Here is a 26,273-nt window from a genome sequence, read left to right as displayed (position 1 = left end):
GAGGGCGTACAGAGGATAGAAAACGCCTCATCGGACACCTCATCGGACACCTCATCGGACACCTCATTGGACACCTCATCGGACACCTCATCGGACACCTCATAGTTTTTACTTATCCTCTAATTAGTAACGGGACGAGAAGTAATCGATCTGCAGGGAACTCGGTATGGCGAAATTTATCGTGCATATCCCCTCGCGACCTCGAGAAAAAGCCGGACACCAACCCCGCAAAAATAAAAGAGAATCTAGAAATAATCTTTTTCAAAATTCAATCTAAATTTCTCCACATTTTATATTATTCTGAAAACTGAAGCTTTAGAATCTTTCTTTGATAAATTATTAATGTATATAATTTCAATCAAAAAGTTGAATCTGTTGTTTTGATATTGAATTTTGATTAAGGTGTAGAATTTTGGTGGACCCCCTCACTCGGGTTCGTTTCGGTCATATGAGCCGAGGTAGATCTAAGATAAGATTAGATTAGATCTAGTCCTCTTTAGCTCCATGAAAACAAATTGATATTTACTTCATTGCGAACAACGGGTACTGGCTTTCAGCTCTCTCAATCATTATTAGATGGCTTCCCGATCAAGCAGGCGCTTTTTAGATACAGCATAAGGTCACGGCTGCATTCCGTCATATCATGTTACATCATCTCGATGGTTCTGTGTTATAGGTTACATTAAGATCATATATTGATATGATATCGATTATGAGTTTTTAAATATTCAGGCTGGCTTCATAGAGTGGATTCACATTGGATGAGAATATCATGTGCTATCTGCGTTCAATGTTGATAAATTGCAAAGGACATACCTAGCTTAATCCTCACTGAATTCTGAGATACACGCTCTTCAGAGAATGTCACCATCCTCAGCATTTTCCTGTCTCGCGCGTTCCATTTCTAAATTCGTGAGATCTCTCAGCTCTCCTTCAATCTCTTTACATAAAGTACAAGCTTCCGCAATTCTCAACCACTCACACATCGCCAGAGCCGCATTCAATACTGCAGTTCGCGCTTCCTCAGTCCTGGCTCTTTCTTCCATACCATCGACCAAAATTTCTCCCCGTTTATAAAGATTGTTCATATCCATGGCCGCATCCGATTCGGCTCGATGAGGTGCCATCTGATCTCTCCTAGCCTTCCTCCATATGAATGTACTGATTACTTCGATATTGTCCATGAGAGTCTTGGAATGGTCATCGTTGTGTGACCTTTCTCGTCCTCTACCACGGTATGGATGGTATCGGTGGGAATATGAACGAGTTTGTTCGTATCTGAGACCAATATAAGAAGAATTTGGAAGAGCGCGAATGTAAGTGGTGGTGGCATCTAGGCATATTTGGTAGAGGGTATTCATGAGAAAATAGCGCTGCTCAGGAATCGATACAGGTGCAACGACTGTACTATCTGAGGCATTCGAAATGGACATCCTATTATCCAGTGTTGGTTTAGACGGTGTGTAAGTCCCCATGGAATGCATGGGGACACGGTCTGATGGAGAGTTGTTTAGCATCATAGCAATAGTGGGAAGGCAACTGCCAGAAACGTGGCGTAGAGGCAGGGCACGTGAATTTTCAGCGCGGTTGTCAGTTGTACGAGAACCTCCTTGGCATTGACAGTAACCCGGATCTAGTAGGGTCTGAGAGTTTTGTCGGGTCGAGACAGGTGTGGCCATTAGACAGTCCGGATCAGGATCAATCGTCGCCTCAATGGCTGGAGAGGATTCCTGCAATACATACCCAAAAGACGCTCTATTTTCGCCTTGAAAGGGCTTACTTCCCTCGGCGCTAGCGTTTCCCGTCACAGACGCCATCTGACTGCCAGACGCAACAGGAGGATGAAGAATCGCTTGATTGGATAGTTGCATAGGACTATTGATCCCGTTTACAATGCCTCCAAAACTTCGGGAGTGACGTAATGAATTAATGTCAAAAGGATAAAAAGCTTTAGATTTCTCATCGTTGTTAAAATCCATGGCGCAGAGAAAGTTTCGTCAGGGCAAAGGTGGTACGAATGGAAGATGAAAATAAATATTATCAGATTCTTCAAGGAGGGTGAGAGAGAGAGATAAGGTCTGGTTTCTCTAAGGGCAACTATTACAACGAAACATGGTGTGATTCTCGAAGGAAATATACTTAGCTGGATTGTTCTCTGGCATAATTGAAATGGGTCATGTAATATGTTATATTCTGCATGGAAAGTATGGAACGGCAAAGAGCCACTGCGTTGCATGCTGAGGCTTTGTACACAAAGTTGCGAAACTCGTCAGTGCTTCTATTCAACTCTATTCTAAGCGTTCCAAATAACAATTCTTCCATCAACACCGCTCGCTAAAAAATCAATTAGTTTCCCCTTAAAGATATAGATGAAAAGAGCACTTACTAGTGAACTTGCTGACACCACTTTCCGAACCTTCATAGACGCGAATAGTGCTGATGGTGTTTTGATGCACAGTTGTCAATTGTGTATCATCCTTGACTTTTCCTTTCAAGTCCATTTGCTTGAACATATTGAAAGCACTCTCCTCTCCAACATCTTTGACCGGGCCCCCTTTTGATTCCAAGGAGCCTGTGAGTTGCCAGCCCCCTTCGTTACCACCAAATCTGAATGCCTCACAGTCATAGCCTGCCGCAATGATCTCAGCTTCGCCATTCCAGATCAAACTCATAAAAGGGAGAAGCTGTGTGCTGACACTAACAACAGCCTTTGGAGGTTGGTCTGCGCCATTGGGGTATACGACTGTGATGCTGCTATCATGTGCAGCAAAGGCCAGGGCATTTCCACTCGGTGAAAACGATACCGCGTGAACCCATCCAGCAGAATTGTTGAGATACTCTCCGCAGACAGTGTTGAATGGCAGACGTTCTCCCCATACTCCAGGTTCTGGTCTAGCATCTACCCCCTTAATAAAACTCGAAAACACTCTCGCATGGGCATCGGTAGAGCCGGCAGCTAGAAGAACGGAATTTGGATGCCATGCGACAGTCGTGATGGTGCTACGGATAGGCTTCTTGATGTGTTTCGAAACCCACCAGTCGTTCTCCTCTTCAAAGTAGCAGATGGCAATTACCCTTGCACCGGATCCAACGGCGAACTTCGTTTCGGAAGGAGACCATCGAACAAATGTGGCCGCACGGTTGATTCGGAGAAGGACGAGAGTAGGTTTATAGCCAGTGGGAGATGGTTCCCAAACCAAAGCATTGCGGTCTGACCCAATATTATCAACATTGTTAAATTAATTGGAAAGATTAAATGGGTACAAACCTTGGGAGCATGTTACAATTCTACCACTGTTAGGAGCTATATCAACACTGGTGACGGTCTTGTCATGACCTTTCAATTCGTCCTTGAGCTTGAAGCCCTTACCGTCTCGTCCATAGAGCTCGACACTGGTGTCGCGTGCTACAGCCAATGTCTGTCTATCGGCTGAGAACGAGTGATCCGCGATAGGATGATGGAAAAGGTGATGAACTTCTGGACCAGGCATTTTGTTGCTTCTTGATAGGAGGAGCTCTCTACTATCACTGTAAATATGTACTTATGTTGGCATTACCGCATGGACGAGAGATGCTTGCTTAAACGTGGGGCGGGTACTCCCTATACGTCTGATTACTAACCACTTCAAGCTAGCGCAAGGCTGCGAAAGGCGGACTCTCGAAATTTATATCTATATTGATATATGTTGGAAGTACCCAAAATTCAAGACGCGACTGACTACCCAGTAACAACAGAATGAGTGCCGCAGTAAAACCTGTCCCAGTGAGGACGTCGTTCCCTCCAAACCAAACCCTTTACATTACCAATTTACCTTCGTCGAAGATTCAAAAAGATGATTTACGAAGAGAACTCTACACATTATGCTCGACTTATGGTCCAGTCCTGGATGTCATAGCTCTTAAGTCAATGAAGATGAGGGGTCAAGCACACGTGGTGTATAGAGATATCCAGACCGCGACTCAGGCTATGAGAGCATTACAAGGATTTGAGTTTCTTGGACGTGAAATGGTTAGTTGGGAAACCTACAATTCTATTGCTCGTCTACTTAAAATGATTGAGGGCTGACATTCACCTTACTAGAATATCCAATATGCCAAATCAAAGTCAGATACCATTGCCAAGTTGGACGGTACTTTCCGTATGCCGTCTGCAGCAGCGGCTGCGGTCGTGGCCACAGAATTGCAGCAAAGTATCTTCAATGCGCCGCCGTCTGCAGCTACCACTACGAGCAATTTACCTCCCCCACCACCGCCATCAACCCTCCAGGTTCCAGCTCCTGCCTCTGATCACGCTATGGAAGATGCAACAAGCCCAAGTGCAAGTGTTGCTGGACAAAAAAGACGTCGGGATGAAGAGGAGGAGGAAGATAGTGAAGGAGACGTTGCAATGGAGGAAGACAGTGATGACGATTAGCGACTGATGATATTGCATGGCAAAGGCGTTGGGGACTGGTTTGAGGCGTATTGGTCTTGGTCACACGGTTGTCGACTAAAATGGATCTAAAGGGCTACGGCTCCTATACAATTCGCATATGAAGTACATTGACCTCTAATGACATGTCAGAGATGGCGTGTGAAATTGTGTATCTCCGATACAACACAAGTGTACATACCTAATTGGTGATGTTTCAATCGTGTGATAGGTTTTGTCGTTGCATGTCCACAAAATGAACATGAAGCTTCAATATCTATGTGATATCGTGGATCCATGTATTACATGCCCAGTGAAGACGAAACTCTTTGAAGCAGAATACCAAAAGCTCTTCTCTATAGATCTTCCTGAGCCATTTCATGAGGCATCCATAGTCCCACACACCCACCGATCAAGCCAAGCCATACCATTAAATAATTATCTGCCGGGCAGTCAAAATTCTCCATTGCCTCCCTGGTTTGACATGGATGAATGAAGAATGCCGGTACATCTGTGATGGGATGCGGCTAAAACTAGTTAGGGTGTATTCTCGTAGCAAAAATTAGCCACTTACAGCAGCAGAAATTCCACCCATAACTCCCATTGCACGAAGTTCACTTTTGTACTCTTCAGGCACGAGATGTCGATACACTGAATTTATGTCAAACGCAGGCTCATCATTTGGTAAATCGTGAAGCGTGAACCACAAAGTCGGTATTCTATAAGTGGGATGTAGGTGAATCTCATAGGTAACGTAAGGCTGGTGAGAATATAGACTGAATCGGGGGATAGCGTCACTCTCCAGTCTCGAAGGCTTATTTGGACGCAGTGCCTCCTATACGATGTCAATGAGTCTAAGTATTCACATAGTGTCAACACGAATGAAGAGAGTCACTAACATCGTCTTCATCCTCATCCATCATCTCCACCTCTTGACTCGGAGCAGAATTTGGAGCGTAACCACTACTCAAATTGCTAAGAGCAAGTAACAGATCATCATCATCTTTTGGTGGGTGAATTAATCGAATGATTTCAACATAGCATGATCCAGTAGTTGCTGTTCGTCCCATGGACAGCTTGAGGTTCTTCCTTGCAGGTCCCAACGATGCTCGACAATATCTTCGATCCAGAAACGCACAGGCGAGCTCAAACTCTTCTTCCGTGAGAAACGGCCACTGGCGATATTCATGGCGATGGGTTGCCATCATGACTGGTTTAGCACTGGCTAGAGAGTCAAAGATTTGAACCTATCAATCAGTAATGGTGTAAGTACCGTGTTTGCTGTGCCTGCTTGCTTGCTTGCTTTGCTTGCTTTATTTTATGTAGGTGGTTCATAAATATTTAGTGAATCCCTAGTAAATCCTGCCAAAAAGAACTCTGTTCAAATGTTAACTTTCAGAGTAAATTCACGTTATGGATTTTGTAAATTCGAAAATAGAAAAATATTAAACTATTCGTTGTGATAATCCATGACACTGTATCTTTTGTAGCTCCTCCTTAGGAACGGTCAGATACCTACCAGCCGAGCCAGCTACATGTACAGTGCCTCGAGTGCTAGGCTTGCTGGCTCGGTAGACGAACTTATAAGACCTGGCGATTCTAGCCATTCTCATCACAGTTACCCATTCTTATCAAGTCTACTCGTCGCATTCCCACATTTAAAATTAAAATAGCGGTCAGGGGTAGCTTTGCTTTTCCATCTCTACCCACTGAAGCTCCCCAGATAACTATCGCCATACCTACGATAGGTACTAGGTATATATATGCTCGAATTCTGAGTTACTCTTCGTAGTTTCATCAGAGCCTACCCAAATTTCCCATGATGATTGCCCAAACATACCGGGTAGACACACAAATCGCCATTTTCAACGTCTTTCAGATTTATTGAACAGATTCGACTGTTCAAGAAGAACTTGGAAATGCAAATCTAACAGGTAGGACACCCAGAGGTGCAATATAAGGCTGAGAATAAAGCCTGTAATTTATCCCAAGGCTCGGTAAGTACGCCTTCCAAGGTTACGTGTACTGTTCTCGAGAATTTATAGCTCTTGAGCCTCTCCGTTTCGAAAGAAATGACACCTAATGATAAGCTTCAGATATTTTAAGTTTTGGGTATCTTAGTGTTTGTTTATAGTCGCGCCTTCTAGTAATGAAATGATTTTGAAGTTTCCATGAACAGTCGCGACCCCTTTAATCTACGCCGCTCTCCAGCATTCAACATCCTTCGAGGCACTGCGACACAAGCTGCTTCAAATATCACCCAAAGGGTCAAAGAAGCAGGCGAGCAAGCTTATGAGTCTGGGAAGCAAGCTGTCGAAGAGATGTCCACTTTTTCTATCCCAAAAAACGTCCCCTCTTTCACAGATCCTCAGCGCAATTTGGAAAACAAAGCTTGGGCGGCCTCTGGCATGACCGCGAGATCATCGACGGCACATACAAGTGGAGTAATTAGCGGCATACAAGATCGAGTTGGAAACCTTCTTGGAGAAAATAGGGATCTGCCGATGTACAAAGACAAGCCGTATTCATATGCCTCCTCCAGGAGAGCACAACCGTTTTACAAACGGCGGCGCACCATAATTGGGTCCATCGCATTTGTATTTTGTGCGTTATACTTTTTAGGGTTCTTTGGATCCAGTGATGAGACGAAAAAGAAATCGACAGACAGATGGACATGGCTACAGCGGCAGGAAAAGGGACCTAAATCAATTGACTGGCTAGATCGAAGGGAAAGGGTCAAGGAGGCTTTTACTTTGAGTTGGGATGCATATGAGCGATATGCATGGGGCTATGACGAGTTTCATCCAATTTCGAAACATGGAAAGCAAATGACACCAAAAGGAATGGGCTGGATAATTGTGGATGCTTTGGATACAATGATATTGATGAATTTGACGAGCAGGGTGCAGCATGCAAGGGAATGGATTACGACTTCACTGGACTACGACCAAGATCAAGAAGTCAACACGTTCGAAACTACAATTCGCATGCTTGGGGGTCTTCTATCCGCCCATTATCTCTCCACCGAGTACCCACACTTAGCTCCATTGGCCGAGGATGATGAAGGAGCTTCAGGGGAGGATTTATATCTGGAAAAGTCAAGGGATTTAGCTGATCGTTTGCTTGGCGCCTTTGACTCTGCCTCTGGAATACCATTCGCCAGCGTTAATCTCAAGACCACCAAAGGTGTTCCATCTCATGATGATGGCGGGGCGTCATCCACAGCAGAGGCAGCGACGTTGCAATTGGAACTGAAATATCTTACCAAACTTACTGGAGAGACTGAATACTGGGAAAAGGCTGAGAAGGTGATGAAAATTATTGATGATAATGGCATGGAGGATGGGCTCTTGCCAATCTACATATACGCTAATACTGGAAACTTCCGTGGAAGCAACATTCGTCTTGGCAGCCGTGGTGATTCATATTACGAATATTTGATCAAGCAATATCTTCAAACTTCAAAAGAAGAGCCTATCTATGAAGAATTATGGGACGAGGCACTCAAGGGAGTTCGGAAGCATCTCATCACTTACTCTAGCCCTTCCAAATTTACTGTTCTTGCTGAGCGACCTGAGGGTCTGGGTGGCTCTCTTTCGCCAAAGATGGATCACTTGGTATGCTTTATGGGTGGAACAATTGCTCTAGGTGCCACTGGTGGCATTACGGAGGCTGAGGCACGCAAGCTACCAAGCTGGAACGCGAAGAAGGATGAAGAGATGAAACTAGCAAGAGAATTGACGCACACCTGCTGGGGAATGTACAAAGTGATGGCAACCGGGCTTGCCCCTGAAATCGCACATTTCAACATTGATGATCCACCATTGCCAGAAGATGCACCACATCAAGCACCTACAAATTTTGATGATCCGGAGAATCAAGAGTGGCGCAAGGACTTCATTATAAAGAACAACGATAACCACAATCTCCAAAGGCCAGAAACTATCGAGACATTGTTCTATATGTGGCGTATCACAGGAGAGGAGATGTACAGAGAATGGGGATGGGAAATGTTTAGGTCTTTCATGAACCACACAGCTGTTAGCGAAGGTGGCGGGTTCACGAGTCTCTCTAATGCCAATGTTCTACCTGCGCAAACCAAGGATAACATGGAGAGTTTCTGGCTTGTAAGTACAACCCTATATCCGCTTGCCATTGACGATTTGCTGACTTTAACCAGGCTGAAACCCTCAAATATTTTTATCTTCTTTTCTCGCCAAATGATATCCTCCCCTTGGACCAAATAGTTATTAACACGGAAGCGCATGCCTTCCCACGATTCAAGATGGGCCCATTGTTGTCAACTGGATGGAAGAGAAAGCCCAGGGGGCCAGACGGAAAGATATTACCAGAACCAAAGAAGGAGCCCGGAGTAAAGGAAGTCGAAGTTCAGGAATTGAAGAGTGGTGCGACGTGAAGTTGAAAAAGCAAAATTGTACCTATATAATGGATGATGACCATGTAAATTCGTTGTATTTTTATCGCATCTAGATCATAGGCTTTTGTATGCCTTTCTTATTATTACTTGCGGATTTGAACAATCTAAATATAGATACCATCATTGTACTTGCGACGAAATATCCTGTCTATTTACATTCCGATGGTTTAAATAAATACCTCAGATGAGCTGAATTATTTTACATTGCGTTGCACCTTGTATTGAATATTTCGATATTTCAACCTCTCAACCTCTCCATGTAATAATTGTCTACATTTGGACCCGTTATTGCATCTGACAATCGATTTACTACATAGGAAGAAAGTTGTAAGCTATTGCTTTGAGTAGCGCAATACCAAAACACAGAACGCAAATCTATCAAACTTAAAAGATACACAGACATTTGGCCGGCACTTCATTGATGCAACTTTGACAGCCGGTTAGTCGAATCGGAAGTTTTTCTTACAAATTATATTTAAGCGTCGAGCTGTTAGACGCAAGAAAGACACCCAAAGTGAACTATCACATGGTTTCCAGACCCAGCCTCTATGGACGAGAGCGAGGATAGAGAGAGGGAGGTGTGATATCCCATATCTACCGTTCAGCTGACGGGCCGTCGTTGTACCAATTGTTCACAGGTCGAACACCAAGCTTTGCCCAGAAGTTGAGATATTGTACCCCTATTTTGCCTACTTGGCAACGATGGTGATACATCATTAGAATGACATATACCTTTCTGAAGCGTTGATGTTAGTTGATGTTAGTTGATGCTTTTCTTTCTTTTTCTTTCTTCGTCATGTTTGTGGCAATCAGCTTGCAATTGATGAAGTTCATCCCGCTACCATGATAACTCCACAAGCCCTAGCGCCCCCATACCCCAAATCAAGCTCATCACGCCCAATCACGTCTAATCACTTCGAGCAATCTCATGCAAAAGATAAGCCTTTTACTCTCCGAGATAGCTGTGCCTTCCGGTCACAACTTCATCTTCTTACTCCACAAACTTTCTCAACCAACTTTCATACTCATAGTGTGAAACATGATGTTGGAAATCACTGGAAAATATGCCATACATTATCACTTGCACAACCTCTGAGCTCTAGCCAACCGGTTGAGAGCTTCAACAGTTACTCTCTTAATCATTCGAGACAACTCAGCCTCACCGGTAATCTTGATGCGGTAGATCTAGATCGACGAGCATCATTCCTAATACAGGCTGTCGACATCTCCTAGACTACATACACATCAAAACTCGAAATCATCAGGATGAATAGTTTCAGGATGAACGATATTGAAAAGGGTTCAGTCTACCCCGATAAAGACCAATCCACAACTCCGGACCACAGTAGCGGACGCGGGGAACCAAGCTACGAAGAAATAACGCAAATAAAACATGGAATAGGGCGTCGCTTTGTTGACAGCTTTCGAAGAGATCTAAGTCTTACTATGACCCCGCCGGGTGTGGTAGGCGCAAATGGGAGAGTATTCCATGCCGAAATTGCCGCGCAAGCAACAGCAAATTCTCCTCTTGCACGAAGATTGAAAGGGAGGCATCTGCAGATGATCGCAATTGGAGGTTCAATAGGTTAGTTGCTTGACGCGCCGAGTAATTTTAAGGGGCTATTACTGAGTCGAATCTATGGACAGGTACCGGACTTTTCGTTGCGTCGGGCAAATCTCTCGCAACTGGCGGACCTGCATCACTTATTATATGCTTTACACTCATCGGGCTCATGTTATATTGTACGGTGCATGCTTTGGGTGAAATGGCTGTTCTGTTTCCCGTTTCAGGGTCTTTTTCGGCCTACTCGACTCGATTCTTGGATCCGGCAAGTTCATCCATTGATATAACGGGAAAGACATTGACTAATTGCGTGACTCACAGGCTTGGGGATTTGCTATGGGATGGGTATGAGAAACCACAGATAATATGGAAACTAGCATTAAATACTAACTCCTAGCAAACAGAATTATGCAATGCAATGGCTTGTGGTTCTTCCATTAGAAATTATTGCGGCATCTATCACAATCGACTTCTGGGATATACAACAGCGATACGATCATGCTATATTTGTCACAGTATTCCTTTTCACAATTATTGGCATAAATATGTTTGGAGTGAAAGGGTACGGCGAAGCGGAATTCTTCTTTGCTATCGTCAAAGTTGTGGCTATTATTGGATATATGTGAGTCTAACCGTTGTCATATTCGATCTACGTTTCGGCCATCATCCTATCCTTACGCTTTTTTGGAGAATCAATAGATGTTTTAACGGAACAAAAAACTGACTTTTCCAACAGACTTTTGGCCATAATCCTCAACTGCGGTGCCAGCCTTGAAGAAGGTTATGTAGCTGGTACGTTGTGGAGTGACCCGGGCGCATTCAACAATGGATTCAAAGGCATGTGTAGTGTTTTTGTCACTGCGGCATTTGCTTTTGCTGGCACTGAATTGGTGGGGCTCGCTGCCGCTGAAACGCAGAACCCCAGAAAGTCATTGCCAAAGGCCGTGAAGCAAGTATTCTGGCGTATCACTCTTTTCTATATTGTCTCGCTGACTCTCGTTGGACTTCTCGTCCCCTATACCGACGAAAGATTGCTTGCTACTGGAAAGACGAATACCGCAGCAAGTCCTTTCGTTATTTCTATTCAAAATGCTGGAATAACGGTACTTCCTTCTGTTATGAATGCAGTCATCCTTATTGCTGTACTATCTGTGGGCAACTCGTCAATATTCGGATCTTCTCGGACTCTTGCAGCATTAGCAGATCAGGGGCAAGCTCCTAAGATTCTGGCTTATGTTGATCGCAAAGGTCGTCCGATCGTAGCTATTGGCGTATCGTCGGCCCTTGGGTTTCTCGCTTATGCAGCGGATTCTGGTGCTCAGGCAACAGTTCTGGATTGGATGCTAGCACTGTCTGGACTTTCCTCAATATTTACTTGGGGATCTATTTGCCTTGCCCATATCCGTTTTCGACGGGCTTGGGGACTTCAAGGTCATAGCCTAAACGAGTTAGCTTTTCGTTCGCAGCCAGGCGTCATTGGCTCGTGGATTGGGTTTCTATTCAATGTCCTCATTCTCATCGCACAATTTTGGACTGGGGCATGGCCTACAGGCTATCAGCAAATGACGGCACTCGAGCAATGTGAAAGCTTCTTCCTAGCATACTTGGCCGCACCCATCGTAATTGTATTCTATGTGGGATATAAATTTTGGTATAGGACTTCTGTGATGAGATCCAAGGATATGGATCTAAAGACCGGAATGCGCGGTCTAGACTTGCCAGCCTTGATAGCAGAGGAGCGAGCAGAAAAGACCGGATGGCCAAAGTGGAAACGAGTATACAAGACAGTATGTTAATTCAACTACAGGGAGTTTATGGTAATGCGGGTGGATTGGGAGTTTCTATCATAAGGGAGTTTATGTGCGAGAGATACCATGTGATTTCGGCGTTAAACAAATCATGGCGAGGGAGGATATCCATTGATATACTGGAAATATGTTATAATACTACAGCGAGCTGCGCGATACTCTTTCTTCATCACATAGAATAATTACATAAATCAGCCATCAAATCAGATCGCTGTATACCGGACTTTGCCTAACGCGGGTAGTTCCTTTCCTAAAGCTTGCAACCGCAACCAATCGGCGCGATTTCAAAGCTTTATATAAGGTAACGGGAACTATTAAAAGGCTCCAAGCTATCATTGATTCATTGCATTGTTCGGCCGAGGCCCTGTGGATAGAAAGATGGGATAAATCTAGAACTACGGAGGTATACAAATAATCCGATGCCCCGCTTGTCATTAAAAGGCGTAGGCGGACTCCGTGTGATATGATTTTCCTGCTCTATTGACAAATCTCAACTCTTCGTTTTGTTGTACACGATCTTTGGACTGTAGCAATTGCCTCGGGGCTGATTGACCAAGTTTTTCCATCTAGTCTCGAATGGAATGTGATGATCAAAAGATCTGATAGTTGATAAATCGATTAGGTGGAGAGCTAAAATTTTCTAGTGAGGGGAAAAGTGGGAGTGGATCTTTCGTTGGTACCCCTCCATAACTGACGATAGATATAGGAACTGATTGGTTGATCACCTCGGGGGACTAATGGGAATGAGGATATTAACCACACCTTTTGGTTACTCTGTAGCTTTGTGATTGCCAAAATATCCATGCATCTCCGGTACAACACAGACATCTGCGAGTAGATGTGGTTGAAAGATAAGAAAGGTATGACGGATGCATATGGCCGACTACGTGCAGATATGTAGTAAATATATACATGGCATTAGTCCAACAGTTACTCATACTTTCACTCTCTTTGCTTTGCTTTTGAAGCGTTATTAACATCTTTTTCAAGCTTGACCTGTCAGTGTATTAGTCGCCTTGTTTGATACATTGGACCTTCAAGATGTTGGCCAAGCAAGCTCTTCTTATCTCTGCACTTCTGCCATTGATTCAAGCTCAAGAGTCTACTTCAGAAACTGTTTTGGGTGTTTATATCTTCCATCGTCATGGAGATCGTACTACAAAATCCTATGCTCCCACATCTTTGACAGATCTTGGGTACGCTCAAGTTTATGCTTCTGGAAACTTTTATCGAAACAGATACATCGATTCCAATGCCTCCTCTCCTCTTTACAAGATCAGTTCAGACATAGCTAAGGTCTCTCAATTAAATATTCAAGCACCAGTCGATAATGTCCTTCAGAATTCTGCAGCCGGATTTCTCCAAGGTTTATACCCACCTGTTGGCGCAACATTGGGAAGTCAAACACTTGCCAATGGCACAAGTGTTGAAGCACCTTTGGGTGGTTTCCAACTCGTTCCTGTCAATGCTGTTGCAACAGCATCTAGCAGTGCCAATTCTGAGAGTTCTTCCTGGCTGCAAGGCTCTAGTGGTTGTGGAAATGCTGTCACGAGCTCCAATAACTACTTCTATTCGGAAGAATATGCGAGTCTACTCAATTCAACCAAGAGCTTCTACCAGAGCCTTCTCCCTGTGATTAACACCACTTTCAATTCCAGCACGAATACTTTCAAGAATGCATATACAAGTAAGATCTAACTGCTTCAGTAGGCTTTGTGTATTGCTAACAGGTATAGTTTATGACTACATTCACGTCTCTACCATTCACAACTCGTCTATTCCTTCCGATGACCTTCTCACAGATGAGACCCAATCTCAATTGCTAGCTCTAGCCAACACTCACGAGTTCAATCTCGCATATAATGCTTCAGATACCATTCGTGCAATTGCAGGATCTACATTGGCAGCACAGATGTGAGTTTTTAATTCATCATGTCTCACCGAAGATCACCAGATGAAAATGCATAGCCGTCATTCCCCAAACCAATACGATTATCACTCCATCATCTCCCAACCCACCACAATCCAACCAAATCAACTAACCCGCACCAGTCTCCAACAACTCAACACCACCATCACCGGCAAATCCGCCGTCCCAGTCTCCATCCAATTCGGCGCCTACGCCTCCTTCCTCTCCTTCTTCGGGCTCTCAGGCCTCTCCAGCCTCTCCCCAAACTTCACCGGCATCGTCGACTACGCCTCCTCCATGACCTTCGAACTCCTCACCAACGCCACCGTCTCCACAACCTCCTACCCCTCCCCCTCCGACATCTCCGTCCGCTTCTACTTCTCCAACGGCACCGCCTCCGAAAACCCCCTCGTCGCCTACCCGCTCTTCAACCAATCAGAACTCACTCTCCCCTACACCACCTTCGTCGCCCAGATGAACAAATTCGCCATCGGTGATCAAGATGCCTGGTGTACCGCCTGCGGAGAATCAACAGGAGCCTGCGCGTCTTCCACCGCTTCATCCTCCTCCTCGAGCTCCGACTCCGACTCCTCGGGAAATACCGAGGGAAATGGAGGTATCTCGAAAGCGGTTGCGGGGGTAATTGGCGCAATGGTTACATTAGCGGTGGTTCTGGGTATCGAGGCGTTAGTTTTGATGCTTGCGGGTTTGAGAGTCGTGAGTAGAAAGAGATTGGGCGCGGGAAATGCAGGGACGGCGGCGGTGGTTGCTGAGCAGGGTGGGAAGTAAGAGAGGCCGGGGAGGTGAATGATGGAATGATGGAATGATGCAATGAAAGTTGCGAAATGTGATATGGGGTGAGTTGGGTTAAGTAGGTAATGATAATGCGGATATGAGGATTATGGAATGGGGGTTGAAAGCGCTCATTGGTTATAACGATATGAAACAGTAATTCCAGAAATTTACGATACATCCAGGAAATGGATTTATATTGAATAGGCGTATTACATGATCGATGTAATGATATACCTAGGTACCTAGTAGTTCTTTGTGTGTGTCCATCAAAATATCACCCATCATCACTTGAAATGACCATTATATCAAATTGGAACACCAACTCAGACCATAGTTTATTATAATTATTCATTGTGAATGTGTAATTCTATTTATCTATACCTATACAAACAAGTAGTATCCATCTATCCTACCACTTTCATTTTCATACACCCATAAGTCGCGAAAACCGCGTGATTTTCGTCATAACCCCCATCATCCTATGCAACAATGCAACAATGCAACGACCAACTCCAAAAAATGCCTCGCGAGACCATATCCTCCAACCCAAGCGCTCAAACCACGCACCGCAACGCTATGCAACGAAATACAAACGAGCACAGAAAAGCCCCACTAATCCAACCCCTCTCCATTCAAAATGCTCTTCAAAATCCCGGCTCCCAACCCCTCCACCGCAGCCGCAACCTCTTTCTCCCCAACACAACTAGCCACTCTCTTCTCATCTCCCACTCCCACACCGGATCCGAAGCGCCCGGGTCTCCCTCGTGCCCTGACTCCCCCATTCAACACAAACGAGCCATTTTTTCCATCCACCGCCGCAACCAATGATAGCGTCTCGAGACTTCCTACCACATCTCTGAATTCCGTGCTCGTTAAAGGATGCAAGATTGCATCTCGAGTACAGAGCATGTTGTATGTGTTATACAGCTGTTTGATGGTTGGAGCTAGGTTATGGGATTTCGATGGGGTAGCGAGGAGATTGAAGGATTGAGAACGATTACGTGATTCGAGGGCTAGGAGAGCGCAAAGAGCGGCTTTTTGTTGGAGATTAAGGGTTTTGAGACGTTGGGTCGAGCCATTTCCGAAGGTAGATGCGGTAATCTTGTTCACGTGCTGAATACTGGCGCGGGGGGCAGTTTCGACAGTGAGGGTTGCGAGGGATTGGGCTAGCGTTCGTGGACGGAATAGATTTTTGCTGGGGGTGTTTGTAATGGAGGAGAGATTGATGTTGTCCTCTAGGATTCGTTTGGAAGGGCTATCGAGGAGAGTTTTGTCTTTGAGTTCCTGTTCGTGCTTTTGCTTGGTTTCGGTCTCGATTAAATCGATTGCTCTTCGACAAATGTCAAAGGCTTTGCGTAAATCTCCTGTTTGGCTTGCTACTTTGCGGGAGCAAAGTTCAATGGCTGCTGGATGGAGGAATGGTACGAAATTTGGAGTCGCACTATCCGCGGGAACAAGTGACTTGAGACGTGTCATGATGACAGTCTTGATCTGCAACGCGGTATATGGAAGGAATGGTAGTAGTTGTGGTTGTAGATTCCGGGCCTTTAGTCTTGGTAGGAAACGATCTGTAAGATCCAATGCATTTGCAATTCCGATAAGGATCAGGCGCGATGACTTCTGTAAAGACCATTCAAATAGCTTGTATAATATCTCCAGGTCCAGGGTGAGGATGTGATCGATTTCATCCAGTGTAATAAGGTAGACGTCCTTGGTCTTTTTCCTCGAAATAAACATATCCTGCAAAGTCTTCTCTTCGTCGCCATCCAAAACCACTTCCTCACCGCAATAAGACTCCAGCAGTATACCATACAAATCCTTCGAGGTTTTCATGCTCATACAATTGACATATGTCTTGTGTAATGTGGTCGATTCTTCATATTCCGTCGTGACTTCGTTGATCATAGCACTTTTTCCAGTTCCAGGAGGACCGCTAACATATATACATCCTCCACTTGTTTTGTCGACACAATTTTGTACAAAAGTTTTCAATTCGCCCTTTTCGGTCTCTCTTCCAACAAGTCGTCCAGGTTCTGAGCTCCGTGTGAAGATCTGTCGAGCTTGAGTATATACAGTCGCAATTGATCCACCGGGTGTTACAGGAGTCCTTGGAGTTCTAGGAGTCATTGGCTTTCCAGTAACAGTAACACGATGCCGAGGGGTTATTTGTACTTTTTTGGATAGCGCATCGCGATGTCGAGGTGTTTGAGGAGTAGGGACTTGAACTGTTTTGGATGCTTCTTCTATCAATGTCTTTTTCGGTAATGCGATCTTTCTGCTTGCCAATCCATGCTTCGAAGGCGAGGACTTGACAGGTATAGATTCCGACAGTTCGTCAATGTCCATACAATCGTCATCGGAATCGTCGACCTCATCGCGCCTCTTGCGAGTAATGAAAGGATTTTCATTCTCATCATTGTAGATTTCTGTTTTTGCTTGTCGCTTTGCGCGCGTTGATGGTACTTTGAACTCTGTAGAATAAAAATTAGAATGTTATTGAATGCCTGCGAAATGACCCTTCGTACCTGCTATTGCTCTTGTGCTGCGGGTTCTTTTTCCTAAAACAGAAGGCATAATTGAGGATGTCTATCTCTCTCTCACTCAATTCAAGTATGTTCTTTCTTAATCACGAAAAGTTTTACTTGGAGTTGAGAGAATTGAGGAAGTTGTAATGATGAGCAAATTGTCAAATTCAATGGGTCGGATATTGATATGTAAAAGATCGCGTCGACGCGTTCGCGTATAGTGGATTTCACGCGTACTAACAACCCCTGAATTTCATGATTCTGGTATAGCAGAGCAATGGTACGGCAACGGCAAAATCTAGTCTATGCACATGGTACGAGAATATGTAAGGAAGTGATGCAAGTTGTGATAATGTTGCATTTAAGTATGTATGTACACGGTATGGAATACCGGTAGACGATAATGTACATGCAGATTATTAGATTTTGGATGTATTTAGGCCTATCTACTCCGTATAGGGTTACAAGATAGATTATCATTCAAGCTTCACTGTCAAAATCTGGTTGTAAGCGATTGCGACTTCGACCAGAAGACTTCTCACGATGCTTTGAGATAACATTTTAATAATGACTTGAATCACTTGGACCGTCGGACGAAGTATTGTTTAGCCTAATATAAGAAGTACTTGCATACTTTCGAATGCCAAAGATATTTAATGACATGTAGACCAAACTCGAACTAGACGTGCTCCAATATGTGATAAGTGTGATGTCCCTACAGATCTTTGGAAATCAATATTCCATGTGCTATTTTAGGTATGGCACGCTGTCCTAGATAGACCGATGGAACATGAATGTTAGAGATTCCATCACGTGGGTATGTCGAGTGGCTTTCTTGCCGTGGGAAGTGAAGAAGACCTCGTTTTCGACTTGCTCTGTAGGTATCTAGGTAGGTAGTTGAGGATAGATAAGGATGTCGCTAGGGAGGTATAACGCACGATGCATCAACGCACTCTAGACGGAAACGACATACCTGACTTTGTACTTGGAATACAGACAGACAGACACCTAGGAAATGCTAAAGGAGTAGATCACGGGAAGGATTCGGGACTCGGGACGAAAAAGAATGAAGAAAGTTGATTCTTGGCATTAGTATCATCTACAGAGCAGGTAGGTAGTCATTAATAGGTAATCGAGGTAATGAATGAGTTTGGGCAGCAAGCAAACCAATTAGACGGGCAAACTTTCAATCGACGCTTCCAAACATGCTTCATGTTCCACTTCACACCCTTCACAGATTCGCATCTACGATCATCTGTATCACAACCACACAACCACACAACCACGCAACCACGCAACCACGCAACCACACAATCACACAACAAGAACCAATGTCAATATCAACATCAATACCAAGGAGACTTCTTTTTACTCACATTCAATATAATCAATGCACAAAGCTTCGATAGCATAGGTACCGGTAGGTATCCCACCACACTCCATCAGGCTTCGTAGCCGCCCATCTTTTGTGCCAGGGTCTTTGCCTTACCCTTCACGATTACTGGCTTCAGGATAAAAGCTGTGTATGCGAGTTTGACTGCCCCGCTCTTCCTATTCGTTATTCGTTCAGATTCACTCATTTCAATCAAATACCATCCATCTTCTAACCTGTTAAACTGGCTCTCCAAGTTTGATTTCTTAACTCGTAAGCTCTTTCTCTTCTTTCTTGTCTCCCTACACGGATTTGTATCCCCAAACTTTTCCCGTTTCGCATTTCACGCCGTGGAGAACTTTACAACAGGTCGTTGGGTCTTCCTTCTTACAGCCTTTCTTATCGTTTATCTGTTTCTGCCCTACAGGCCTTTTTCGTGGCCGCTGTAAGCTCTGATACTACCTGACGCAACTTTCCCCCGCCTCGCCGGCAAAGAGCTTGGCTCTATTTCAGCCATCTGTCCAGCAGATTATTGAAGGAAGAACTCGTATTAAGAAGAATCTACCACCCTATTCGCAACTTTATCTAACGGAGCGCTTGTAATCTTTACAAGATGGCCCGGCGCACTGGGAAACCCGGCGATGAGCTGTTCATGCAACGTCCTGGCGATGGTTGCGATAGTCCTACCGTAACCATAGAACCTTTGAGAATTGTAAAGCCGACAAGTCCACCCAGACATCGAGCGGAATCCAGCTCTTCTAGTCGATTTGCATCCCCGCCTCCTGCGAACAAACATACATTCCCCTTGCCACCAGGTGCCTCGAGCTCCGCAAACCCTTTACCATATCCCGATGATGACGATGACGACCTGTTTCAGAAGAAACCAAACCCTCCTTATCCTGACGACCGAGGAAAGGCTCCACAAAGGATCCAGCTGAGCGATCAAGAAAATAGAATATCTGGAGGAAACAGCAGGCAGAATGCGTATGATACAGCACCACGATTTACAAGTCCTATAGAGAAGACTGGCCCAGGGCTATCGGAAAGAAGGGGGAATGCACCACAGCCCTTGCCTGCTTCTCCAGAAATAAGCTCCCCTGATAGAGAAGGAATGTTTGGCAGAATACCCGCAAAGGAACCAATTCCATCATCTGGCGCAAGTGCGTACTCGGAGGGCAATAGGCACTATTATCCTCCTCCTATTCCTAAACCTACCTCTTCTAATGCGGTGCCTTCAATACTTTCACCAACTCCAAGAAATGATATGAATAGATTCGCTTCCACGGCTTCAACCTCTACTACTAGAGCGAATAGAGGATCCCCACCTCCCCCAGAAACTCCTATCGAGCCACCAAGCGAACTTGGAGGTGGTGGCATCGAAGCGCGATATGCTGCATCTGGAATTGCAGGTGCTGCGACTTTAAGTAGTTTACAGGCGCAAAATGCCGCTGCTGCTCAGCGAGCTAATCAATATGCGCCGCCTCCTGTTCCACAAATGCCACAATCGCCTCCCGCCAGACCTTGGACTCCAACAGAGTCTCCAGAGAATGCACCGCATGGCCCACCTAGAGTATATCAAGGCTTGAATGAAATCACTCCATCGTCGCCTCCACCCGCTGTCAATCGGCCCCAAAGACAAGGTTCGGCGCCACCAGCCAATACTCTGGAACAGGACTTTCAGCGCATGCAAATGTCTGCTGAAGAGCCACCGCCAGCTTATTCTAGTGTGACTCCTGGTGCCAATAATTCACAAGCGTACCCAGTTGAGAAACAACAGCGTACCAATCCACCTGCTGCCATAGATACTACGCCAAAACCAAATATTGCACCGCCATTAGCAACGCCCGCAAATAATCCTGACCACCCTGCATTTGCAAACGAGCCACGACAGGAACAAATTCCACACCAACAGCCTACTGAAGCTGGCCCATCAGCTCAGCCTGTCAATATTTCTCCTTTTCAAGGCGCTGGTCCGTCATCTCCACCACCGCTCCCAGAGGGCTGGATTGCTCATCTCGACCAGAACTCTGGTCAGTATTATTACATTCATCTTCCTACTCAAGCAACTCAATGGGAATTTCCCAAGGGCCCTACTCCATTGAATGATGTTCCGCTTTCACCAGTACAATCAACCTATGCTGGATATGGAAACCCTTTGGCGTCTCCGGGCTTGAGCATGTTCAACAAACAATCTCTTGCATCACCTGGCTTTCAAGGAATGGCCTCGCCTGGCTTTATTGGCTCACCAGGATTTCCTCCACACACCCCGGGCTATGCAGAGAGTATTATGAGTATGGCGTCAGGAACGCCAACTACTGCAGGATTTTCCGGGCCGCCTCCCACCGCAGGGGTTGACATGTATAAAGTTGCTCCCACGAATGGCGTGTATTTTGGTCCTTATCTGCGATACGTGAATATGGATATGGAAAATGGTGTATGGTTGGGTACAATTATGCTCGTGACAGATGCTCCACAACCACCAACTATTCATATCCATCAAAGTGTCGATCTGTCGCCGAATCCCAGGCAACTCAAACCAAACCCAATCTATACGCATCAAAGATGGGTCTTCTATCGCTATGATGTAGATTTGAAGATGGGAGAAGGTCCAGGTGACAAATGGACCTATGCCATAACTTCGCATCTGGGTTGTACGCGATATGAATTTTTGGTAGCTGGACGTTTCGAGACTAATTGGAGATTTATTGCGCATTCTGGTAATGATTTTGCTATGAATACTACCGTCAACGAGCGTTCAAAACTTGGCGGTATTGGTTTTATGTGGAAAGACATTTTGCAGAAGAACGTTGAATGTGGTGGTTTCCACGTGCAGTTGGGTTTAGGTGATCAAATCTATGGTGATAGGCTATGGAAGGAAGTTCCTTTGCTGAAGCAATGGCTTGCTATGAGTGGCAAAGAAAATCGAAGAAGTGCGGCATGGACAGCGAGACATGAGGAGGATGTCTCGCATGCTTACTTCCATTACTATACTAGTCATTTTGATCAACCATACTTAAGGGAGGCATTTGCTCAAATCCCTCACATACTACAGATCGATGACCATGACATGTAAGTTTTCGACAATGCGTTTCTTCACTTTGACTGTCACTAACACTTTCAAGTTTTGATGGCTATGGCTCTTACCCAGAATACATGCAAAATTCCAACATGTTCAAAAACATTGGTCGTATCGGTATTGAGATGTATCTCCTCTTTCAGCACCACACCACCGTTGACATTCTTCGAAATGTTAGCACTGATATCGATTTATTTACAATTACCGGAACTGGCTGGCACTTTGTCAAATATCTAGGACCTTCCGTCGTTGTGGTAGGCCCAGATTGTCGATCAGAACGCACTCAACGCCAAGTTCTTGCTGGTCCTACCTATCAAGGCATCTTCCCTAAAGTAGCCACTTTACCTCCGAGTGTACAACACTGCATATGGATGATATCAGTTCCTGTGGTATATCCACGACTTGAAGCCGTAGAAAGTCTCGCACATACCATGGCCACGGGTAAGAAAGCTGTGAACAGCACGTATAACCTACTCGGAAAAGTCACAAGTTCCGTGGCTGGAGTAGTGGGAGGTAAAGAAGCCGTGGCAACTGGCTTTTCTCATGTTAAGAAGGCAGTTGGCAAGTCGGGTTTGATGGGAGGCGTGCTCAATACATTTGGTGATATTGATATTGCAGATGAGTTGAGAGATATGTGGACACACGAGAGTAAAGATTTGGAGCGAACATATCTAATACGGACTTTGCAAGGAATTGCTCATCAGAAGGGTATTAGGATGACATTCCTATCTGGCGGTAAGTTATCTATGCATCTTTTACAGAAGTGCAAATTGCTGACTCGTTCATAGACGTAAATTGTTGCGGTGCAGGACTTGTCCACGATCCTTCTCACCCCTCTGACCACAAAACCATGTATCAAATCATCGCATCTGCAGTTGTCGCTGCTCCGCCTCCATCATATGTTCTCAAAATGCTCCACAACAACAAACCACTTTACGTTCCTCAAAATGGTGTCAAAACAACAAACCAAGTCAGCGATACCAAAGAAGACATGATGGAGATATTCCAGACAGACACCAATGGGGGACCACGAGATATGAAGAAGCTGATGGGAAGGAGAAATTACGTAGCGTTTGTTGCTTTCGATCCAGATTCAATGATGGGTGGCATGAGTGCAAATGGAAGTATGCACAGTGGAAATGCTGGGCTGGCAAAGTTGAGTCTGGCTGTTGATTTTGTGGTGCAAGGGGATGGAGGATTCAGCCCACCTACTAAATATGGCCCTGTTATTGTACCAAGTTTAGAGTTTGGCAGATAATGAGGAAGAGGAAGGATTGGATCGGTATGCGATTTGCAATATGCAAGAGAGGTATCAGAAACGCGGTGCAGTTAATGAGATACTCTCGTGACGATTGCAATCTTGATATATTATATTGGACTGCCTTATTTGTTGATTTTGTAGCATATAAAGAGGGAGTAGTTGGGAAGCGATATTTTACTGGGTAGCTGAATAACACAGTCCTATGGAATACACTTTTGTGTATGTTTGCTTCTAATGTCATGAACTAAGTACTAGCCATGCAAAATCGGAATGAAATCATCGCCTTTGAGAGGTATATCGAGAGAAACATTTGATGTCTGTAGAGACCTCGGGAGATTGATTAGATCACTGGATGGGGACGATAGTCGAATGGAGGTTGTCGTTTGTACTGTATTGTATTCACTATTTACTTCAAAAGCTTTTAGAATCGAATACCGTCGGAAAGAAATCTTGAGTTTCAGAAGCATACTCACAAGATCTCTTCAAGATGTGTACAACTAAATTGTGAACTGATCTTTAGATGTCTCGAGAATGTCTACTCGTGTAGAGCAAACGATAGTAAATGATAATACTCGAGTGGTGGAGCCAAGGGTTCTCGCTAGATCAATATCTTAATCAGCTTATATCCCTGTCAGGCTATGCCCCTCATTCCCCCGTCTAGTAAAACAGCCAGACCGCCAAAGTGTCAACTTTCTAAACTCAATCCTTCACTTCCTTCCAATTTAACTTCTCTCGTTCGTTTTTTAATTATACCTTCAAACAAAATATTTCAAAATGACAGACGCCATAATTGCCAGTTTCCCCCCTCTCGCAGAGCGACCCATCAAAAACACCATCTGTCTTTTCGATGTTGATGGAACTCTCTCTCCTGCGCGGCTAGTATGTCGCTCCCAACTTCTCAACACCTTTCACTATGCCTCAACTAACAATCAAAACTATAGTCTGCCTCCGCAGAAATGCTCAATCTCCTTGCCGCCCTCCGCCAAAAATGCGCCATCGGTTATGTAGGTGGCAGCGACATGGCCAAGCAACAAGAACAACTCGGCACCGCTGAGATCCCCGTTACCTCCATCTTCGATTTCTGCTTCGCCGAAAACGGTCTCACAGCTTTCAAGAGCGGTGTTCCCCTTCAATCGAATAGCTTCATCAAATGGATCGGGGAGTCTCAATACAAAGAGTTGGTCAGATTTATCTTGCATTATGTTGCGGATTTGGATATTCCAGTGAAGAGAGGAACATTTATCGAATTCAGAAATGGCATGATCAATGTTAGCCCAATTGGTAGAAATGCGAGTGTTGTGGAGAGAAATGAGTATGAGGTCTATGATAAGGAACATCATATCAGAGAGAAATTCATCGAGGCCTTGAAGGAAAAGTTCACTGGTCTGGACTTGACGTGAGTTTTTTGATCGCTTGGAAAATCAATGATGGGCTAGACTAATAACTTGCGACACAGTTACTCAATTGGTGGTCAAATTTCTTTCGATGTCTTCCCTACTGGTTGGGATAAGACGTACTGTCTCCAACATCTTGAGAATGACGCAAAGCGCCCAGGTGGTATTGAATACACCACTATTCATTTCTTTGGAGATAAGACATACAAGGGAGGAAACGATTACGAGATTTATGAGGACCCAAGGACAATTGGTCACAGTGTGAAGAATCCAGATGATACCATGAGAGATATTAGACAGCTTTTTGACCTTTAGGTATATGGCATTTGCTGTGAAACGGTATAGATATTAATTTAAAAGGGAAATAGGACAAATTTTATATTCATCTATTCCAAGCCCGATCTTGATATCCGATGAATACCTCTCGCGAACAGCAAATTATTTTTTTGAGGCTAACGCGGGGTGGATTGACAATCTCTAGACTATATATTCGACACGATATTGACCCTCTTCTTTCTGTTGGAAAAATTAATTCCATAAAGCTAATGATCTAAGTGATTGTATAGGATAAGAGGGGAATAACACGATTAGCCCCTTCAGGGATAACACAAGTTGCATTATATCCCGAATCATATGAACAATCCATATCAAACTCTATATTCCCATACCCCTTAATAACGCTTCCATTCGTACAAGTCCACTCGTAGTTCGGCTCATAATAAATCGTTCCTTTGTTTGGCGAACCGTCACTATGGGGATTGCTATCGCCGATGAAGGAAACTCGATACGCTACTCCTGCACAGAAGACAATTCCATTGCCGACGTCGTAACGACGGAATCCAGCTGGGTTGGTTTGCTCACATTGGTTGTATTCGCCAGGAGTGTTGATGCCGATTTTAATATCGTCTGGAGGGCCGAAACCAGCGGGTTGCCCGGGAAGACCAGTGAGACAGGCGTTTAAGTCGCATCTGTCACAGGTATCGAGATTGCCGTCACAGGGTATGAGGCCGTCAGAGGTGGCGTTGAAACATACGTTGGCTGGAGAGGTACTTAGCTGGAATTCTATAGAGAATGATTTGGAGAGAGTATGGGAACGAGATGTAGATAAGTAGGTACTTACGAACGTTCACCTGGTTCACACAATCTAAATTATGCGTGGAGTTGAACCAGAAGAAATCTGTCACCTCCCAGGTAGGTATGACGTCGCATTCTGGTGGTGGGGTGACGGATTGACGAGTTTGGAGATGGGGGGTGAGGGGCGTACATATCGCTGTACGTAGGAAGAGTAATATCAGGGGGGCGGTGAATTTTGTTAACATTTTGATGACTGTGAGAGTTTGAGTGAGATGAATTGTCTTTTGAGTCACACAATCGTTGGGATATTGATTTAGCAATGGGAAAGTAGACGAGTATTAGTAGTACATGAGTAGTTCCTGATTCACACAATATCATAGCCTGTAAGGTGGATATGATGACAGAGGGGCACATTGACAACACGAAGATCGAAATTTCTTCAGCCAAACAGCCTGAATGCCTGGAATCGGTCACGGCCAATGAGAATGCCATCATCTTCGTATATCTGCAGCGGGGATCTTCCGGAAGTCGTGCCAGGTGGATTTTTCCGGGCACGGCTTAACAGATTATCGACAGCTGAAATATGTAATGTGCTCGCCTATACCGACCGATATACGAAAATGCGCATGGGAAAAAGCCTGGACGC

General features: G+C 44.7%; 11 protein-coding genes across 11 annotated transcripts; 6 read left to right on the top strand and 5 right to left on the bottom strand.

Annotated features, from left to right (window-relative positions):
* Positions 1 to 854: 854 nt before the first annotated feature.
* EAF02_000413 (uncharacterized protein) lies at positions 855 to 1,979 on the bottom strand (the record flags this gene model as incomplete). The annotated part of the gene is made up of 1 exon (XM_038896461.1): positions 855 to 1,979. The coding sequence occupies one exon, from the start codon at positions 1,977 to 1,979 to the stop codon at positions 855 to 857; it is 1,125 nt and encodes a 374-aa protein (XP_038763320.1).
* A 176-nt stretch (positions 1,980 to 2,155) lies between these two features.
* On the bottom strand, positions 2,156 to 3,548 carry EAF02_000412 (uncharacterized protein). Its single transcript, XM_038896460.1, has 3 exons — positions 3,269 to 3,548; positions 2,387 to 3,211; positions 2,156 to 2,334 (listed from the first exon to the last, which is right to left on the bottom strand). The coding sequence occupies exons 1-3, from the start codon at positions 3,489 to 3,491 to the stop codon at positions 2,294 to 2,296; spliced, it is 1,089 nt and encodes a 362-aa protein (XP_038763319.1). The 5' UTR covers positions 3,492 to 3,548; the 3' UTR covers positions 2,156 to 2,293.
* A 188-nt stretch (positions 3,549 to 3,736) lies between these two features.
* EAF02_000411 (uncharacterized protein) lies at positions 3,737 to 4,414 on the top strand (the record flags this gene model as incomplete). The annotated part of the gene is made up of 2 exons (XM_038896459.1): positions 3,737 to 4,009; positions 4,082 to 4,414. The coding sequence occupies 2 exons, from the start codon at positions 3,737 to 3,739 to the stop codon at positions 4,412 to 4,414; spliced, it is 606 nt and encodes a 201-aa protein (XP_038763318.1).
* Positions 4,415 to 4,767: 353 nt separating this feature from the next.
* Positions 4,768 to 5,616, bottom strand: EAF02_000410 (uncharacterized protein; the record flags this gene model as incomplete). Its single annotated transcript, XM_038896458.1, has 3 exons — positions 4,768 to 4,938; positions 4,986 to 5,246; positions 5,311 to 5,616. The coding sequence occupies 3 exons, from the start codon at positions 5,614 to 5,616 to the stop codon at positions 4,768 to 4,770; spliced, it is 738 nt and encodes a 245-aa protein (XP_038763317.1).
* Positions 5,617 to 6,582: 966 nt separating this feature from the next.
* EAF02_000409 (uncharacterized protein) lies at positions 6,583 to 8,828 on the top strand (the record flags this gene model as incomplete). The annotated part of the gene is made up of 2 exons (XM_038896457.1): positions 6,583 to 8,538; positions 8,592 to 8,828. 2 exons carry the CDS (start codon positions 6,583 to 6,585, stop codon positions 8,826 to 8,828), a joined length of 2,193 nt encoding a protein of 730 aa, XP_038763316.1.
* A 1,302-nt stretch (positions 8,829 to 10,130) lies between these two features.
* EAF02_000408 (uncharacterized protein) lies at positions 10,131 to 12,209 on the top strand (the record flags this gene model as incomplete). Its single annotated transcript, XM_038896456.1, has 5 exons — positions 10,131 to 10,434; positions 10,497 to 10,678; positions 10,735 to 10,758; positions 10,818 to 11,035; positions 11,150 to 12,209. 5 exons carry the CDS (start codon positions 10,131 to 10,133, stop codon positions 12,207 to 12,209), a joined length of 1,788 nt encoding a protein of 595 aa, XP_038763315.1.
* A 1,053-nt stretch (positions 12,210 to 13,262) lies between these two features.
* EAF02_000407 (uncharacterized protein) lies at positions 13,263 to 14,919 on the top strand (the record flags this gene model as incomplete). The annotated part of the gene is made up of 3 exons (XM_038896455.1): positions 13,263 to 13,908; positions 13,958 to 14,135; positions 14,274 to 14,919. 3 exons carry the CDS (start codon positions 13,263 to 13,265, stop codon positions 14,917 to 14,919), a joined length of 1,470 nt encoding a protein of 489 aa, XP_038763314.1.
* A 352-nt stretch (positions 14,920 to 15,271) lies between these two features.
* EAF02_000406 (uncharacterized protein) lies at positions 15,272 to 17,594 on the bottom strand. Its single transcript, XM_038896454.1, has 2 exons — positions 17,451 to 17,594; positions 15,272 to 17,396 (listed from the first exon to the last, which is right to left on the bottom strand). Exons 1-2 carry the CDS (start codon positions 17,497 to 17,499, stop codon positions 15,538 to 15,540), a joined length of 1,908 nt encoding a protein of 635 aa, XP_038763313.1. The 5' UTR covers positions 17,500 to 17,594; the 3' UTR covers positions 15,272 to 15,537.
* A 1,327-nt stretch (positions 17,595 to 18,921) lies between these two features.
* On the top strand, positions 18,922 to 23,461 carry EAF02_000405 (uncharacterized protein). Its single transcript, XM_038896453.1, has 3 exons — positions 18,922 to 21,891; positions 21,945 to 22,633; positions 22,687 to 23,461. The coding sequence occupies exons 1-3, from the start codon at positions 19,436 to 19,438 to the stop codon at positions 23,154 to 23,156; spliced, it is 3,615 nt and encodes a 1,204-aa protein (XP_038763312.1). The 5' UTR covers positions 18,922 to 19,435; the 3' UTR covers positions 23,157 to 23,461.
* Positions 23,462 to 23,857: 396 nt separating this feature from the next.
* EAF02_000404 (uncharacterized protein) lies at positions 23,858 to 24,903 on the top strand. The gene is made up of 3 exons (XM_038896452.1): positions 23,858 to 24,038; positions 24,101 to 24,555; positions 24,616 to 24,903. Exons 1-3 carry the CDS (start codon positions 23,934 to 23,936, stop codon positions 24,866 to 24,868), a joined length of 813 nt encoding a protein of 270 aa, XP_038763311.1. The 5' UTR covers positions 23,858 to 23,933; the 3' UTR covers positions 24,869 to 24,903.
* A 200-nt stretch (positions 24,904 to 25,103) lies between these two features.
* EAF02_000403 (uncharacterized protein) lies at positions 25,104 to 25,872 on the bottom strand (the record flags this gene model as incomplete). Its single annotated transcript, XM_038896451.1, has 2 exons — positions 25,104 to 25,591; positions 25,674 to 25,872. 2 exons carry the CDS (start codon positions 25,870 to 25,872, stop codon positions 25,104 to 25,106), a joined length of 687 nt encoding a protein of 228 aa, XP_038763310.1.
* Between the last annotated feature and the right edge of the window lie 401 nt (positions 25,873 to 26,273).

This window comes from Botrytis sinoallii (genome assembly GCF_014898435.1).
Source record: "Botrytis sinoallii strain Bc 23 chromosome Unknown BSIN_001, whole genome shotgun sequence".
Lineage (NCBI taxonomy): Eukaryota > Fungi > Ascomycota > Leotiomycetes > Helotiales > Sclerotiniaceae > Botrytis > Botrytis sinoallii.
This window is presented reverse-complemented; position numbering and strand designations above follow the sequence as displayed.

What these genes read in the sequence shown, in the direction of transcription:
- EAF02_000412 (XM_038896460.1), bottom strand. Translation starts at nt 3,491, where the DNA reads ATGCCTGGTCCAGAAGTTCATCACCTTTTCCATCATCCTATCGCGGAT. An exon ending in AATTGTAACATGCTCCCAAG is followed by an intron (nt 3,212 to 3,268) that starts GTTTGTACCCAT and finishes ATATTGGGTCAG; the next exon opens with ACCGCAATGCTTTGGTTTGG. An exon ending in TGGTGTCAGCAAGTTCACTA is followed by an intron (nt 2,335 to 2,386) that starts GTAAGTGCTCTT and finishes TTGATTTTTTAG; the next exon opens with CGAGCGGTGTTGATGGAAGA.
- EAF02_000405 (XM_038896453.1), top strand. Translation starts at nt 19,436, where the DNA reads ATGGCCCGGCGCACTGGGAAACCCGGCGATGAGCTGTTCATGCAACGT. An exon ending in CAGATCGATGACCATGACAT is followed by an intron (nt 21,892 to 21,944) that starts GTAAGTTTTCGA and finishes AACACTTTCAAG; the next exon opens with TTTTGATGGCTATGGCTCTT. An exon ending in GATGACATTCCTATCTGGCG is followed by an intron (nt 22,634 to 22,686) that starts GTAAGTTATCTA and finishes ACTCGTTCATAG; the next exon opens with ACGTAAATTGTTGCGGTGCA.
- EAF02_000404 (XM_038896452.1), top strand. Translation starts at nt 23,934, where the DNA reads ATGACAGACGCCATAATTGCCAGTTTCCCCCCTCTCGCAGAGCGACCC. An exon ending in CTCTCTCTCCTGCGCGGCTA is followed by an intron (nt 24,039 to 24,100) that starts GTATGTCGCTCC and finishes TCAAAACTATAG; the next exon opens with TCTGCCTCCGCAGAAATGCT. An exon ending in TTCACTGGTCTGGACTTGAC is followed by an intron (nt 24,556 to 24,615) that starts GTGAGTTTTTTG and finishes CTTGCGACACAG; the next exon opens with TTACTCAATTGGTGGTCAAA.
- EAF02_000406 (XM_038896454.1), bottom strand. Translation starts at nt 17,499, where the DNA reads ATGCCTTCTGTTTTAGGAAAAAGAACCCGCAGCACAAGAGCAATAGCA. An exon ending in CAGCACAAGAGCAATAGCAG is followed by an intron (nt 17,397 to 17,450) that starts GTACGAAGGGTC and finishes TTTATTCTACAG; the next exon opens with AGTTCAAAGTACCATCAACG.